At 47.3% G+C, this 18537-nt stretch overlaps 1 protein-coding gene across 1 annotated transcript; it reads left to right on the top strand.

Moving 5' to 3' along the window:
- Window positions 1–1770: 1770 nt before the first annotated feature.
- On the top strand, window positions 1771–7721 carry LOC119268958 (probable galacturonosyltransferase 15). The gene is made up of 6 exons (XM_037550679.1): window positions 1771–2223; window positions 2327–2391; window positions 5541–5711; window positions 6038–6610; window positions 6713–7024; window positions 7152–7721. Exons 1-6 carry the CDS (start codon window positions 2037–2039, stop codon window positions 7428–7430), a joined length of 1587 nt encoding a protein of 528 aa, XP_037406576.1. The 5' UTR covers window positions 1771–2036; the 3' UTR covers window positions 7431–7721.
- The last annotated feature ends 10816 nt before the right edge of the window (window positions 7722–18537 follow it).

Genomic DNA, 18537 nt, shown 5'->3' with positions numbered 1-18537 from the left:
TGTTCTATGAAGGAATACTCGATGGATTTCGATACCAGCATCTCAACCCTAAACACTAAATTTTTTGATTCTAACATGTTGAAAACTCTACCATTATAGAATTTATAAGGCACTATGATCTGAACACCAACAAACCATTTTGTTATCCATTTTCCTAAACCCACCTAACATTGTTTGTGACATGAAGCATTTTGTGTGACACTACAAATCGTCCAAGAAAATGGACATGCCTAGCGACGCCAAAAGCGTCGCAGAATTACAGGCCAGAACACCGCCGAAGTTGGCTAGGGTGTTGCCCGTGAGGAAACACCTCTTGACGATGGATCATCATAAAAAATGATTTTAACAAAGTTTCCTGTTTTGTCGTTAGGATTTTTGTCACTAAATAGATGGAATTTTATAGTGATGTTTGCGGACTGACGTGCTGCTTTCGTCGCTCTCATGCGGGAGCCATCTCACCTCGTCGATGACAACTGAGAAATCTTCATGCACGTGCTCCTAAGGATCAACAAACAGGAGTCGCAACCCTTACATCGATATGAAGAATTTGACATTGAACCTCGACGTCGCTTGCGCACGACAAGAAACCCTAACCTCGTCGTCCTGATGAGCCGGTAGAAAATTACGATGGAATCAAGTCCAATCTATTGCGACGGGTGGACTTGGGAGGACCAAATCCTCGAAGACAAACTCAAAGATGAAGGGCTGCCACCCGTCCGAGCACCGCCTCCACAAGTGGACTAAAATCCTATCTTATCTACATGTTGGAGCCGATGCATGCACTAGGATTCCCCTCTTTGTCACTGGCGGCCCAAGCCACGGGCCTAGGGGAGATGAATCCACATGCTCACCAGTAAAAAGTGAGGAGATGAAGGTTTCACCCTAAGCTGCCTTACGATGCTTCTACTTCTATCCCCTTTCCTTCTAGCTTAGTTGGACCTCAATTGCATCAACATGCTTGACCGAATCCACATTCGCACGATAAACCAGATCATTCGCCAGGACGGGCCAGGCTTCGAGCCGGGCTTGCAATAGCTAGACCTTCAAACTCGAAGCCTGTCATGAAGTTCGAATCACTCCTTTTACAAGCCCGACGCTCAGCTCGAACGACACTTTCCGGTATCTCCACGTGCAGGCCTAGCCCAAAACCCGAAAATCCTCCTGAAACCATGAACAAGATAAACCTGGAAAATGAGGATTGCGAAGCCCGACCCGGCCCAGGTTTTTGGGCCGGGCTGTCCATAACAGGCCTATCGCACGAGTCTAGGCTTCCGGTGAAAATCTCGTGATATGCAACACTGCCACACTGGCATGATCATAATCTACGTGGTAGGAAATTTTATTTTTACTTTGTGCCCGTGTACCCTCTACCCGTACCCCCAACGGGGCAGAACTGCCATTTTTTACCGCGCAGGATGACAGATCGGCAAAGAGATTCCACAAGAGTGAGAAGCCAGTCACATGGAGATACCATTCGCGCGCATAGTACGTGTGCTGAACCAGTAACCAGACAAAGCACATAATGCGAGAGGTAAATCTAACGAGCGGCATGCGACCTGCGAGCGCGACGCGGCATGCAGCACCACCGGATAAGCCACACCGGCGCCCCGATGCCTGCCCTGCCCCCACGGGCCAGCCACAGGCGCCACAGCCAGTCTACAAGCCTCCGGGCCGGGGCCCCGCGCGTCACCCTCAGGCACTGTCGGTGCCCTCCCCTCGCATTTCAGGTCGCTCTCTTCCCCCGTCCGGCAGATCCCATCGCCCCTCCCGCGCTGCTCTACCGTTTCCATACACACACATCGGACGGAGCCGCTCGGTTCGCCACCTCCCCCGGTCTCAAGTCTCACTGCCTCGTCTCACTCTCTCACTGATGCCTATAACTCCCCGCGCCACGCACCTCTCTCGCCCCCTCCCCGCGTTCCCACACCGCCACGCGCATACGGACTCCTCGAGCTGGAGCGTGGGCTCGTGTAGCCTCGTTCGTTCATGAGCGGCGGCGAGTCGGCGGCCTCGCGCGAGGAAAAGGACTCTGAGCAATGAGGCTGTACATCACGGCGGCGGCCGGCGACGACGACGTGACGAAGCCGAAGGCGCCGCAGCTGCAGGCGGCGCGGCGAGGCTACCGTTCCGTTGTGGTCACGGGGCTCCTGGCCGGCGTGCTCCTCTTCCGCGCCGCGCTCCTCGCCATCGAGACCGGCGCCTCCCTCTGCCCTTCCGCCACCGGTAACGAAGCTCGTTCGCAGCCCATTTTTCCTCTTCCTCGTCGGTGATTTGTGGCGTATCCACCGGTTAATTGCTCCCCCATTCTCGTGTGCGAGCGCCTCAGGTTGCTCGGACTGGAGGGCGGGGCTCGGGCGCTGGCTCTACGGCGGCGGCGGCGACGCGACGGAGGTGAGTCCGGCCGACCTGGCCTCTACTACCAGTGTACTAGTGTGTTAGGCCCGTGTCCGATCGTGCGCGTCAAAATGTGTTTGGACTTTGGCAGGCCGCGTAATAAGTTAGGCGTCGGGCTTTCTACTTGTACGTGAGCTTTGACATCTTTTTTACCCGCGGCTGCGTGGCGGAAATGGGTGGTGGATGGGCACGGAGATTCTCACGCGCTTCTGCTCCCTGTCAGTAAAGCGTCGTTCACGGGAATGGGAATGTTTAGGGGCCAGGTCGGCACGGCAACACGTCGCTGCACTCGACCGTGGCCTCCACCACGTGGCTGACGGGTGGGGCCCTGAGCCCATCGCCCGGTCTGATCCGGGCACTGTACTTTGTAGTCTGCCAGAGCTCCATGGTTGACGCCCCGGTTGAGCTACTAGTCGTATTCAATGCGCATGTTCTCCGGTGCCCTGCGGTTTTATACATCCGAAAATAAATCTCTACTACCTACTAGAAGAACGCCCGTGCATTGCAACGGGGCCACATTAACTTTAAGAGTTTAATATTAATTATATTAATAATACATTTAATATTCTCATACATATCAAGTGACACTGGCGATCTTTTTTGTCAATTTAGCAACGGGCTCAGTTGCAACGGGCTCTTTATACATATCAGACAACTCGCTACTACTTAAACTACAACTATAGATATCGATATTTTTTTGTCAATTTAGCTCAGCAATAGTGCCTGGCTTAATAGACTGCTTTGCATTCACCCCCTCAGAAGACAGAGAGAACCAACTCAACATGTCAGAAGATTAACAGAAATTTCATTTGTATGGCATGAACATATAGCAGGAGCACCAACACATAGATCAGCAGAGAGCAGAGCACAGAAGGCACACACTCGAGCCATCTATATCATACACACACAGCAACGCACACACGCATCACACTGGCATACACATACAGAAAAGTAGGCACACACGCATCATGCGCATTGGCCGGTGCGACGCACGCAGAGCAAGTACGTACGCACGGAGAGCAAGCTAGCAAGCACGCACGCGTCCAACCCCGCCGCTGCATGCGCTGGCAGAAGGTGAGGCAGCAAGGGAGACTGCACATTGAAGCTGTCCATGCAAGGCTGGAGGTGATGGGCCGGCGACGGCGGTGTCGGGACGGCGCTTGATTCGTTCCCAGTGGCGTGGAGCTTGGGGCGGCAACGCGGCGATAGCTAGTGCTCGGGGATGGGGGTATGGGGCGGGGGCAGTCGACCCGATGGCTGGCGAAGTTAACGGGCTCGGGCGGCTGGAAATTCGGCGGGTGGCGGCGGCACAACGCGAGGATGGGACAGCCGGAAAACCTAGCGGGCGTTCAACTACCAATACCCACGCCCTTTTTAGGGGAATTGCTTGTCAAAATAACGTGCGACGACGACTTAGCGAGCGGATCCCCTTAAAAAAGACATAGCGAGCAGATTCCCTTAAAACTGGTAGGAATGGATACGATTGATGATGTTGATAAATAGTGGTGAATGTTAGCCTAATTTACTATCATCATGCATGGAAACGAATCATCAAGAAAAAAAATACATCCTATTACTGCACTCATAGGAAGCTTCCTAATCTCTGCTACCAAACAATTTCTGCCCAAACAAGGAAGAAAAGTTATGGACGTGATTCGGAAGGAAACAAACGTTATGAAGATTAATTAATTTAGATTTGATCTTTAGAGATTGATTGTGATTGATTCTTTTACATAAAGACATTACTAAATAATTTGCGTCAGTATGGAAACGAATCATCAAGAAAAAGAATACTTTCTATTACTACACTTATAGGAAGCTTCCTAATCTCTGCTACCAAACAGTTTCTGCCCAAACAAGGAAGGAAAGTTATGGACGTGATTCGGAAGGAAACAAACGTTATGAAGATTAATTAATTTAGATTTGATCTTTAGAGATTGATTGTGATTGATTCTTTTACATAAAGACATTACTAAATAATTTGCGTCGGTATGGAAAGTTCTGATCCGTTCAGTTTTTTTCGTTGTGTGAGAGGGTGAAGTGAAAATAAACCGATGAAGTGAGGGAGGCGACGAAAAAAATCTACGACGGTTAACCTACGAAAAAAAACCGGACGAAAGTGGTGGGACGAAAAAAACCCTGAAAGCGAGACTACGAACTGCTCCATTAGAAGTAGAGAAAAAGAATGTAAGATTCCCATTCCACCTTTATTCGCACCACTCCTTCGTCCAACCTTCCTTATATGATAATAAATCAACTTAATTACTTACCTTTTGAACCAGTTTCACTTTAATTTACTTACCAAACTTCGGATCAAAATCTAAGGTAATTCATGGGCAGAATTTGATGATCGTTTATTTACACAATTGCATTATTATATACAAGTAAATCACAAGCCGACGTACTAGAAGATTTATACCCCGTTGCAACGCACGGGCATTGTTCTAGTAAATAAATAAAATTAAAAAGGCCGTTTAGCCGGTGTGTGAGTGTGATCAGTCCATCTCATCAAAGTCCGACCGAAGTCGCCTAAGAAAAGCAAAGTCCGACCGAGGTCAAGCACTTTTGCTCATCTAAAAAGGCGCTGCGCGGGGTTCGTGGCTTGTGTTCTTCAAAGGTGGAGCTGGTACGTGAAACGGTCGTGGATTGACAACTTTTTCTGGTCAATTTGTACCAGAAAAACTGCCTACTTTGACGACCCAGGAGGACGAAACTCCGCATAGTGGTAGATTCGTACGTACGTGCCTGCATTATTCCGGCCTGGCGGGTCCCCGACCAGTTGGTGGGCTGGGTTTATTCTGCTGCGAGCCGCCATGGATACATACAAAACCCTTGTGACTTTCTTCTTGTGAATGAGGCGACTCGCTCGCTCGGATTCTCCACTGGTGGCCTGCAATCCAGCGTGGAAGTGCTCATCGGACAAGACCTTTAATCTTTTGTGTTTGGAACTATACGTGCGTTCGCTCTTTTCCAAGCAGTTGCGGCCTTGCGGTTGTGGAGTTGTGGTCCTTTAGCCATCCATGATCCATGCATGCATGCTCATAGATCTTTGTTTTCACGCGCAGAACACACATGATGTTTCTTACTAGTAGTACTTTTTACTGATAAATAAAATGACTGTCAATTTTGATGAATGGAACGATCAGGAATTTATGAGAGAGTGGAAGAGAAGCCACAGGGTGGCTACCCTGCTGGACCCCGTGGTGGTGGAAGCGGCACCGGATTCCTTGGACGGTCTCATGGCGGAGATGGACACCATTCTGGCCTCCTATGATCGGCTTGACATGGAAGACGTGGTCGTGAAGATAATGGCCATGGTACGTACGTCGAATTTACAAGCACTTTGACACTTTCTCCCGAAAATCCTTGCTCAACTTTTAGCGGGTTTTCGGTAGCATGCCTGCAGCTGCATGTTACTGCCACCTTAGCTGAATTCAGCAACCAAAGTGCTTTCCCCGCGGAAAGGCCTCATCATATGGTCCCTGTGTTGTCCCCTGCTCGTTCCTTCTCTAGCCTAGAGATATGATCTGCTGCTTTCATCTGCATGGTCATGCATGGACGCTCCTCGATTTGTCAAACATGCAAACCTGTAATCATTCATTCGTTCTGAATTTCTGGTGTGTGTGTGTGTGATTTGAACCAGCTGCTAAAGATGGACCGGAAGCTCAAGTCGTCAAGAATCCAGACTCTGTTCAACCGGCACCTGGCCTCGCTCGGCATCCCCAAGAGCATGCACTGCCTGGCGCTGCGGCTGGCCGAGGAGTTCGCGGTGAACTCCGCGGCCCGCTCCCCAGTGCCGTTGCCGCAGTACGCCCCTCGCCTAACAGATGCCTCTCGCGTCCACGTCTGCCTCGTCACCGACAACGTTCTTGCGGCCGCCGTGGCCGTGGCGTCCGCCGTCCGGAGCTCGGCCGGCCCGTCGAGGCTCGTGTTCCACGTCGTCACCGACAAGAAGAGCTACGTCCCGATGCACTCGTGGTTCGCGCTGCACCCGGTTGCTCCGGCGGTCGTCGAGGTCAAGGGCCTCCACCAGTTCGACTGGCGCGACGGCGATGCCATCGCCTCTGTCATGAGGACCATCGACGAGGTCCAGAAGAGCTCGCTGGATTATCACCAGCTGTGCGATGGATCGGTGGAGAGGGAGTACAGGAGGCTTGAGGCCACCAAGCCGAGCACGTTTTCGATCCTCAACTATCTCAAAATCCATCTCCCAGAGGTAAACCAAAAGAACAGGAACACAGTACATCTGTATTACTATCGTCGATGGATGAAATGGTGAGTAACAATTGGCACCTTGTGTGTTAACCATCGTGTGCAGTTCTTCCCGGAGCTCCCGAGGGTGATACTGCTCGACGACGACGTCGTGGTGCGCAAGGATCTGGCCGGGCTGTGGGAGCAGGACCTGGACGGGAACATCATGGGCGCGGTCGGCGCGCACCGGCCCGGCGCGGACGGTGGCATCTGCATCGAGAGGACTCTCAGCGAGCACCTCAACTTCACTGACCCTGCAGTGTCGTCGCTAGGCCTCGACGGTTCGCACTGCGCGTGGTCCTGGGGCGCCACCATCGTCGACCTCGACGCTTGGCGAGGAGCGAACGTTACCGAGACGTATCAGCTATGGCTGCAAAAGGCAAGCCCTCCTTACCCTGTACTCTCACCATTTTCGTACCACGATCGAGCAAGCAACTCTTAGCAGTACCGACAAGACAAGTGAGAAGTGACAAGGTTCATTAACTTCTTGTGTCGGGTGCGTGCAGAACCGCGAATCAGGGTTCAGGCTGTGGAAGATGGGGTCGCTGCCGCCGGCCCTGATAGCGTTGGACGGTCGGGTGCAGGCGATCGAGCCGCTGTGGCACCTGCCGGACCTCGGCCGGCGCATGCCCGACGCCGAGCTGCTGCAGCTCTCCGCCGTCCTGCATTTCAGCGGGCCGCGGAAGCCGTGGCTGGAGGTGGCGTTCCCGGAGCTGCGGGAGCTGTGGCTCGGGCACTTGAATAACTCGGACAGCTTCCTACGAGGCTGTGGCGTAGTGGAATGACGGTGACGGAACAGGAAGAAGATTCAAGCTGGAAAAGGGGATAAAAGTACAGTGATCCGGTGCAAGAACCGGGTGCGGCGCTGGGTTTGTGAGGAGAGGGAAGTAGGTGCTGCCTTCAGCCTTTCCTCGACCTGGCTCTGCCATATTTGCTCGTTTAATGCCACTGAGTAGAAACTACTCACGGCGTATATATATAACTGGGATATTTATTTGTTATTAGTTACAAAACGGAAGCTGGAAATTGCAGAAGTTGTAGCCACGAGATAATTTTTCTTTGGCTCCAATGATGAAGTCACTGTATGGAACTATGGTTCATTTAATTAACAAGATGAACTCACTGCCAAAAAGAGAAACTTTTCTTGGCTCGCTGCAAACGAAAAAAAAGGTTCATTTTATTGCAATGAGGCTCAATTTTAGACCCATTGCTCCCGTTAACGTGGTTTTCAAACTGGTAGTTAAAGTTTTCGCCTTAAGAGCATCCGCTGCCGCAACCTGCAAATGTGACCCCTAAAATGTATACGGACCTGCCCGCGGATAGTGAACGGACGGGCCTCAAATTTTACCATTCGCAACCGCAAAGCATATTTTCAAAACAGCTAATACATGCAAACACATGCACATCGATTATTTTGGATGTTGCGGACGTTGGGCCGGCGGGATTGTCAAAAAACACCGAATAGTAAATTGCTCATACTAAGATTTTTCACATCCATATTGGGCCGGCGGGTTTCAGATGTTTTTGTCCCACCTCGCCGCATGAGGAGCTAGTCGACTAGCCGGGTAGTTCAGAAGCGATAAGCTTCAGTAATCAATGCATCCTTTGTTAAGGAGATGGACTATCACTATTAATCTTCTCCACTATTAACCACAGAGAAGATTAATACTCATCGTCTATCTCCTTCACAAACGGAACATTCATGTTTGCACGGCATTTTATGAATCACAATGTGTCGAACGGTGCAAGGGTGTAGACCAAAATAAAACCCGATGAACAATTTTAAAATCACATTCATTGTAGTAGGGACGTATATGAACGAGATGAACATGACACCCAATGAACAATCATGAGTTGATGAAATGCCATCTAGTGTCAAGCTACCTGGTTCACACAACAATAATTGATCGACCTATGCAACAAGAGAGAAGCTTGGCGCCATTCACCGATGCGGCAATTTAAGTCGGTCAACGTCCTTCTCGCACGGCGAAGTGGGACTAAATTTGGGTGCCTCTGTCTTGACCTAGAAGGGGCTTTGGGTGGTTGTACGTGGGACCGCTATGACCTGGAGCGGGGTGCCCGGTTGCGTCCGGTTGCCCTCATATTGTCCCTACATTTGGCCCAAATTTAAGGGGTGCCGGTCAGTCCAGGCGTATAGGGACTAAGTAAGGGTCTGGTTGGGTCAACTTTTTTGATCGAGCATTGACCAGGCGGTCATTACAGACGTTTAGGGAGGAAATAGGGGTCCGGCTGTAGACCTATAAGACTCAGCCCGGTTGCCCAACACATTGTGAACCGATGTCAATCTGTTTGTTATTTAGGATAGGTGCATTCTCCAAGGGAGGTGATTCACGGAGTCAAAGTTTAAAACACAAGGAAACTTGTTTTTGAAAATGCCTATGGCCAAGTTAACTGGCACTTCCTTCCGTAGGTGTTGATCTGTTAGGTTTTCATGTTGCTTTGCGTGCATCAGATGGTGCAATAGGTCTTAGGTTGGAAGACTGCAATCTGTTTCAATGAGGATGTCAACCCTTTCTTTAGGAAGAAGATGGACCTTAGACAAGGTGATCCCATCTCCTCGCACATGTTTGATGTTACCATGAATGCCTTAGGTACGACAAAGAGAAACCGGAGGGCCACCTTAAGGGTGTCATTTCTCACCATATGGGGGGGGGGTCACACCTACAGGTCGACACGATCCTCATGTTTGAACTTGACCATCACAAACATCACCACTATTAAACGTCTCCTACTATGTTGTCAAGCGATGTATGGCATGAAGATCAACTTCAATAAGTGTGAGATTATGCCCGTGGGGATGAAAGGCACCGAGGAAATGAGGATCACCAACTTGTGGAATGGCAAGCTCTCGGCATTCCTTGTTTCGTACATAGGACTCTCTGTTGGTGTCAAAACCGGCGGATCTCGGGTAGGGGGTCCCGAACTGTGCGTCTAAGGCCGATGGTAACAGGAGACAGGGGACACAATGTTTACCCAGGTTCGGGCCCTCTCTATGGAGGTAATACCCTACTTCCTGCTTGATTGATCTTGATGAATATGAGTATTACAAGAGTTGATCTACCACGAGATCGTCATGGCTAAACCCTAAAAGTCTAGCTTGTCTGACTATGATTATGAGGAATATATCTCTATGGACCTAGCCCTCCGGTTTATATAAACACCGGAGGGATCTAGGGTTACATAAGGTCGGTAACAGAGAAAGGAATCTTCATATTTGGTCGCCAAGCTTGCCTTCCATGCCAAGGAGAGTCCCATCCGGACACAGGTAGAGTCTTCGGTCTTTGTATCTTCATAGCCCATCAGTCTGGCCCATGTCCAATAGGTCGGACGCCCGAGGACCCCTTAGTCCAGGACTCCCTTAGTAGCCCCCGAACCAGACTTCAATGACGAGGTGTCCGGCGCGCAGATAGTCTTCGGCATTGCAAGGCGGGTTCCTCCTCTGATGACTTCAAAGTGATGTATTCGGCTTTCTATTTAATGTCGTACCCCTCGGCTTCCGCGCCTTCCTGACTTCAGCTTCCACCTGTCGAGTGAATACGAGAGGTCGGGGTATTTTTGCACATTCCACCCTGACAGTACAAGAGAGGTGCCTATTTAAAGAGAATAGATCTCAGATCCATTCCACACCCCGCGAGAAAATCCTCTGAGCTTGCTAAGCGGAACCACCCCAACATGGCTAATGCTCTCAGCTCTTCCTCTCGTCCCCACGGCTCCGAAAAGGGTGATTGGGAGAGATGCTCCGCATCTCACAGTCAGCTATCGAAGCTGCAAAAGCAGGTTTTTCTTCCTCACGCGGATCTAGTCCCCGTCCAAGCAGGGCTGACGTCCTTCAATGGCGGGGTTCAGACGGAGAACTTCCCCAATCCGTCCAGGGGGAACGAGTATGCTTCATTCCCTTCTTGCTAAGAGGCGTCGGATTTCCAATCCATCCCTTCCTCCGAGGACTTCTGGAGTATTATGGCCTCCAACTGCACAGTTTCACTCCCGCCTCCATCCTGCACATCGCGGGTTACGTTGCTTTATGCGAGCTATTCCTAGGATGCGAGGCCCATTTTGATTTATGGAGAAAACTGTTCTGCCTCGTCTCTCGTAATCAAGGGGGGTCAATATTGGAAATGGGAGGAGCCGAAGTGTGGCGTACCACCGGGACCGGATACCTATCCGACACGCTGAAGAAGGCCTCCGAAGGGTGGCCTTCTGAATGGTTCTATATTGACGACGTCGCTCTTCCTGACCCGGTCCAATGGGCCTCCCCGAATTTTCAGGCGCTCCATTGAACAAACGCTGCAGATGGCGTCCCCAGAGCCTCGAGGAGGAGGATAGCGCAGAAGTCCGTCAGTTGATGGGCAAGATTAAGGCGCTCGCCCAGTCCGGACTGTCAATAATCGAGGTAATGGTGATCTCCATAGTGCGCGGGCTCCAACCACTCCAATAAAAAGGGCTTCCCATGTGGCACTATAATGAGGAAGATGTCGCCTCACGCTGTGGTTGGAAGGGTCCGAAAACCCCCGCCGCTTTGACCAAAATATTGGCCGAACTGTACAAAGGGGAGAAGGAGGAATTCACTCGTCTCCAATGTCGAGATGGATTTTCCATGTATAATCCTCCTAGCTGGGTAGCTCCGATCCCACCATTTTTACTCCTCTCCCTAAATCATTTTTGATGGACAGTAACCTATCCACTCATTACAGGAATGGTGGAAGGCTATCGAGGGGATCCATAGCCCCGCCCCCAGCCAGAGGGTCACAACTGGGACCTTGACCCCGGATTCAAAGAAGATCCGGACATATTTGTGGAGCTCGAGGATGGAGTATTCCATCAGACGAGCTACGATGGTACAGAAGTACCCATCATCGCTGATTACCCCGGCCTCCTCCCTGCTTCGCATGTAAAAGACACCTTCTTTGAAAGAGTTTCCTTACTATGCCTCACCCACCACACTATTTCGTGTTCCAAAGGGGAGGCGCTCAACGCCACAACGTGCACCAGAAGCGTCTCCGAGGAGAGCGGCGCCCGCGCCGAGCACATCTTCGAAGAGGAAGGCAAATGATAATACGGCAGAACCCTCGTCAAAGAGGTAAGGCTTTTCTTTTGAAGAATACATCTTCTGATTGCCACATAAAATCGTGATGCCATTCGCCGCATTCTATCAGGAAAAGTGTCCGCCAGACTATATCCGGGGATCCTGCCGGTCGTGCCTCCACTAGTCAGGTTCTGGACCCTTCCCTAAGGACGGGGGCTGACACGGGAGTGGCGCCGAATTGTCCTTTCGCAGAGGATTCAGACAATATGTCTGTCACGAACTCTGAAGTGGAGAGCGCCACGAATCATCATCATCGGAGGGCCGCCCTCCGTGATCCCGGCTTTTGAAAGGAGGCATTTGATGCCTTCAGCTCGGTCGATGCGTACATCCGAGATGCTCAGGATGGGCTTGTAGGAGCCACGGACCAACATCTAAAAGATATGTGGGTAAGTTTATATTGTACCAATCTGATAGTTATATACCAGTAGCCCCCGAGACTTGAAGCAGTTGATCGAACTGATTGAAGGATCATTGTATAACTAGGTTCTTGAGGAGAAGAACAGCCTGTTATCTTAGGAACTAGAAAAGTATCGGACCCAGCTAACTGCTGCCAATGCCGAACTGGAGAAATTCAAGAAGGCATCATCTGGTAATGTTCCCCTCCATCGAGAAAACATAATGGTATACCAATAATGCTAACACGATTGCTCACCTCTTAATAGGATCAGCAGATCAACTGCAAGAGCAACTTTAAACCGCTCAAAGGGGAGAACAAGAAGCCGAAAAACTACTAGCTACGGGCGAGCGTGTGCTGATATGAGTCGTGGAGGAGAAAAACAAGCTCCAGGATTCCAATACCCAACTGGGCGAGGAACTGAAAGATGTGCGGGCCCAGCTGGCTGACTCCGTAAAGGAGAATAAAAGGCTGCGAGGCGGCATATTCAGTATGTGGTCGAACTTACCTTTGAATAATTCAGATATAAAAGGGGACTGACAGAGTTATGTCTGCAGGTATGCTGACCGGTCGTCCCGAATAGGAGATGTCTAGATTCTCGGGCGATCTGCTACAAGAGCTGTCGCAAGTGCTCGAGCAAGCTCGGCAGGCGATGCGAATTGTTGCCAAGGCCTTGTGGCCATCCGCCTCCCCTCTAGGAAATATGGAGGAGCTTATACAACTATACAAGAGAGCGCGGCGGCGCTTTCGATTGTGGAAGATATCGGCCTGCCGGGAAGGTGCACGAGAAGCCTGGGCCATGGTGAAAGCACAGTAAACCAAGCTTGATCCGAATCATGTGGCTTGGGTCGGACCTCTAGGGTCAGATGGAAAAGAAGCTCCCATTAACTTGGTATATGACCAAGTAGAAGTAGCCGCCAAGTATTCCCAGCAGGATTGTAAGTTAGACAGCCTGCTAGACGGTATGGAGGAGGACATCTTTGAGTCCAAGTGACTATGTACTTTCCTTGACATATGTAACTAGCTGAATTGTAAAACGATTGTCATGGCAGACCTTTTCGCTTCGACCTCTGGACCCGAAGGTGCGGAGTGTTTCTGAATACCTGAGCGGTAATATAGACCGGAGTATGCATGGAAACCAGGCGTAGGGGTCATAGTTGCTTGAAGAGAGAAGTTGTATCCGGCTAGTTATGTTATATTACATTATGATTGTAAGAAACATCTTCCAGAGAAAATAGTTCTGGTAAAGGGTTCCTTTCCCTGGGTGTGCATGCGTTTAAATGTATGTCCGAACTGTGATTGGAAAAATCGCAGTATAGGTAACATCTGGGGGTTCACCATGGGGTGAATGCAAAAACATCTTTAATCCACCGACCGAGGTACACATCCGGAAGACCCGGCAGTAACAATCGTAGAGGTGCTCCCTTTATGCCCTAACCGAACTAACGGGAATGTAGGGCATAAGCACAGGAGCCAGGCAACCTAGCTTGGCCAAAACTTAAGTCATATCGATGCATATAATGGCGAAGAAAAGGTACATATGGGAAAACGCATATGTGATCAGCTTGATGCTCGAAAATAAGAATAAGCTTCTGTCCGGGAAGCCCCCAGGTATAATGGGCGTACATGTTCGAGGATGTGTACGTCACAGGTGCACGGTTGAGCTGCGCGAAGAGCTTTAAAGCTAAAAAAAGGAAAAAGTGAAAATAGAGGAAAAAAGTATTGGAGACAATAGGTAGAAGGAAACGAATAAAGAGTTCGGCACTAGGCATAGAATCTTCGGAGTCTGGCCGCGTGATACGTCTCCGTCGTATCTACTTTTCCAAACACTTTTGCCCTTGTTTTGGACTCTAACTTGCATGATTTGAATGGAACTAACCCGGACTAATACTGTTTTCAGCAGAATTCCTATGGTGTTATTTATGCGCAGAAACAAAAGTTCTCGGAATGACCTGAAACTTCACGGAACATCTATTCGGAAATAATAAAAAATCCTTGCAAAAGATGAAGACCAGGGGGCCCGCCACCTGTCCACGAGGGTGGGGGGCGCGCCCCTACCTCGTGGGCCCCCTGGAGCTCCTCCGACCTCAACTCCAACTCTATATATTTGGTTTCGGGGAGAAAAAAATCAGAGAGAAGAATTCATTGTGTTTTACAATACGGAGCCGCCGCCAATCCCTAAAACCTCTCGGGAGGTCTGATCTGGAGTCCGTTCGGGGCTTCGGAGAGGGGAATCCGTCACCATCGTCATCATCAACCATCCTCCATCACCAATTTCATGATGCTCACGGCCGTGCGTGAGTAATTCCACCGTAGGCTTGCTGGACGGTGATGGCTTGGATGAGATCTATCATGTAATCGAGTTAGTTTTGTTACGGTTTGATCCCTAGTATCCACTATGTTCTGAGATTGATGTTGCTATGACTTTGCTATGCTTAATGCTTGTCACTAGGGCCCGAGTGCCATGATTTCAGATCTGAACCTATTATGTTTTCATCAATATATGAGAGTTCTTGATCCTATCTTGCAAGTCTATAGTCACCTATTATGTGTTATGATCCGTTAACCCCGAAGTGACAATAATCGGGATACTTACCGGTGATGACCGTAGTTTGAGGAGTTCATGTATTCACTATGTGTTAATGCTTTGGTCCGGTACTCTATTAAAAGGAGGCCTTAATATCCCTTAGTGTCCATTAGGACCCCGCTGCCACGGGAGGGTAGGACAAAAGATGTCATGCAAGTTTTTTTCCATAAGCACGTATGACTATATTCGGAATACATGCCTACATTACATTGATGAATTGGAGCTAGTTCTGTGTCACCCTATGTTATGATTGTTACGTCATGAACCGCATCCGGCATAACTCTTCATCACCGATCCATTGCCTACGAGCTTTCCATATATTGTTCTTCGCTTATTTACTTTTCCGTTGCTATTGCTATCATCACTACAAAATACCAAAAACACTATTTTTGCTACTATTACCTTTTGCTACCGTTACCACTACTATAATATTACTTTGCTACTAAATACTTTGCTGCAGATATTAAGTTTCCAAGTGTGTTTGAATTGACAATTCAACTGCTAATACTTGAGAATATTCTTTGGCTCCCATTGTGTCGAATCAATAAATTTGGGTTGAATACTCTACCCTCAAAACCTGTTGCAATCCCCTACACTTGTGGGTTATCAAGACTCTTTTCTGGTGCCGTTGCCGGGGAAACATAGCTCTATTCTTTGAGTCACTTGGGATTTATATCTTCTTATCATTATGAAGAACTTGAGAGATCCAAAAACTAAGATTTATCCCTCAACTACGAGGGGAGGTAAGGAACTGCCATCTAGCTCTGCACTTGATTCACCTTCTGTTTTGAGTAAGCTTGCGACACCTAAACCTGCTTCTGCTATTCGTTCTGATATGTCACATGTTATTGATGATGCCACTTCTGCTATGCATGATACTTATGATGAACTACTTCTATGCCTGATACTACTGTGCCACTTGGTGAATTTCTTGATGAACAACTTGCTAGGGTTAGAGAGAATGAAAATATTGAATCTGATAATACTGATGAAAGTGATGATGAAGACTCACCTGTTATTCCTGAGGGTTATGTTTTTGACAAAGAAGCTGCTCTAGCTATTTTAGCTTGCAAAGATAGATACGAACTTAAGAGGTTATTAGCTAAATGGGATAAGCAATCTCTAAATGCTAAGATGAAACCTGACCCTGCTTTTGCTACTTCACCTATCTTTGTTACTGATAAGGATTATGAATTCTCTGTTGATCCTGATATAATTACTTTGGTTGAATCTGATCCTTTTCATGGCTATGAATCTGAAATTGTTGTGGCACATCTTACTAAATTAAATGATATAGCCACCCTATTCACTAATGATGAGAGAACTCGTTACTTTTATATCCTTAAAATATTTCCGTTCTCACTAAAGGGTGATGCTAAGATATGGTTTAATTCTCTTGATCCTGGTTGTGTGCGTAGTCCCCAGGATATGATTTATTACTTCCCTGCTAAATATTTCCCTGCTCATAAGAAACAAGTTGCCTTAAGGGATATATATAATTTTGTGCAAATTGAAGAAGAGAGTCTCCCACAAGCTTGGGGGAGGCTTCTCAAGTTACTTAATTCTTTGCCTGATCAACCTCTTAAGAAAAATGAAATACTTGATATCTTTTATAATGGACTAACCGATGCTTCCAGAGATTACCTGGATAGTTGTGCTGGTTTTGTTTTGATGGAAAGAACGCTGGATGAAGCTGAAATTCTATTGAATAATATGTTGACAAATGAAAATAATTGGACACTTTCTGAGCCAGCTCCTGAGCCTATTCCTAAACCAACTCCGAAGAAGAGGGGTGTTCTATTTCTCAGTCCTGAAGATATGCAAGAGGCAAAGAAATCTATGAAAGAAAAAGGTTAAAGCTGAAGATGTTAAGAATTTACCTCCTATTGAAGAAACACATGGTCCTAATTTACCGCATGTTAAAGAAACATATGATCTTAATCCATTACCTATTGAAGAAACTCATGGTCTTGATAACCCGACACAGGTAGTAAAGGTAAATTCTCTCTATAGATATGATAAAGCTGAAATCCCATTTACTAAGTTTGCTAGCCCATGCTTAGATGAGTTTGATAAATTTATGGCTAAGCAAGAAGACTTTAATGCTTATTTTGGTAGACAATTGAAATACAATTCAAATATGCTTGAGCACATGGGCGATTATATGGCTAATGTCAAAGGTGAACTTAAACTTATTAGTAAACATGCTTCTATGGTTACCACTCAAGTAGAACAAGTACTTAAAGCTCAAAATGATTTGCTCAATGAATTGAATAGTAAGAATAATGATAATGTTGTTAGAGTGGCTACTAGAACTGGTAGAATGACCCAGGAACCTTTGTATCCCGAAGGCCACCCTAAGAGAATTGAGCAAGATTCTCAGAGAAATAATGTAGATGCACCTAGTCCTTCTAATAGGAAGAAAAAGAAAAATGATAGGACTTTGCATGCTTCTAGTGAACCTATTACTGAAACACCTGAAATCCAAATGATATTTCTATCTCTGATGCTGAAACACAATCTAGTAATGAACCTGAAACTAGTGATAATGTTAACGATAATGTTCATGATGATGCTCAACCTAGTAATGATAATGATATAGAAACTGAACCTGCTGTTGATCTTGATAACCCACAATCAAAGAATCAACGTTATGATAAGAAAGATTTTGTTGCTAGGAAACACGGTAAGGAAAGAGAGCCTTGGGTTCAGAAACCCATGCCTTTTCCTCCCAAACCATCCAAGAAAAAGGATGATGAGGATTTTGAGCGTTTTGCTGAAATGATTAGACCTATCTTTTTGCGTATGCGATTAACTGATATGCTCAAAATGAATTCTTATGATAAGTATATGAAAGATATTGTTACAAATAAAAGGAAGATACCGGAAGCTAAAATTTCGACCATGCTAGCTAATTATACTTTTAAGGGTGGAATACCAAAGAAACTTGGAGATCCAGGAGTACCCACTATACCATGCTCTATTAAAAGAAACTATGTTAAAACTACTTTATGTGATCTTGGAGCCGGTGTTAGTGTTATGCCTCTCTCTTTATATCATAGACTTGATTTGAATAAGTTGACACCTACTGAAATATCTTTGCAAATGGCTGATAAATCAACTGCTATACCTGTCGGTATTTGTGAGGATGTGCATGTTGTAGTTGCAAACGTTACTATTTTAACATACTTTGTTATTCTTGATATTCCCGAGGACGATAGTATGTCTATTATTCTTGGAATACCTTTTTTGAACACTGCAGGGGCTGTTATTGATTGCACTAAAGGCAATGTCACTTTTCATGTTAATGGTAATGAGCATACGGTACACTTTCCGAGGAAACAACCTCAAGTTCATAGTATCAACTCTATTGGAAAAATTCCATCGATTATATTTGGAGGTTTTGAATTTCCTCTTCCTACTGTCAAGAAGAAATATGATATTCTTATTATTGGGGATGTGCATATCCCCGTTCAGGTAACATAGTGTTATTCGAAATTTCTCCGATTCCATGTTATTCGGAATGAGTTTGTTAACAAGACCTGATCAACCTTGTTAGTGGATTCCTTTTGATGAGCATGAGATGGATGAAACTAGAAAGCACAACTCTCTGTACCTTCTTTTTACTTTCTGTTATTTATATTAAATAAAATAAAAATAAGTATTTTTCGTCCGTTTTCTGATTTATCCGTGCAATATGAAAATACCCCGAAAATAAAAGTTCTCCAAATGCCCTGAAATTTAAATATGTTTTTTCTCGAATATTTGAGAACATTTGGCACTAAGAACACAGCAGGAGGAGATAGC

Source organism: Triticum dicoccoides, chromosome 3A, assembly GCF_002162155.2.
Source record: "Triticum dicoccoides isolate Atlit2015 ecotype Zavitan chromosome 3A, WEW_v2.0, whole genome shotgun sequence".
Classification (NCBI taxonomy): Eukaryota; Viridiplantae; Streptophyta; class Magnoliopsida; order Poales; family Poaceae; genus Triticum; species Triticum dicoccoides.
This window is presented reverse-complemented; position numbering and strand designations above follow the sequence as displayed.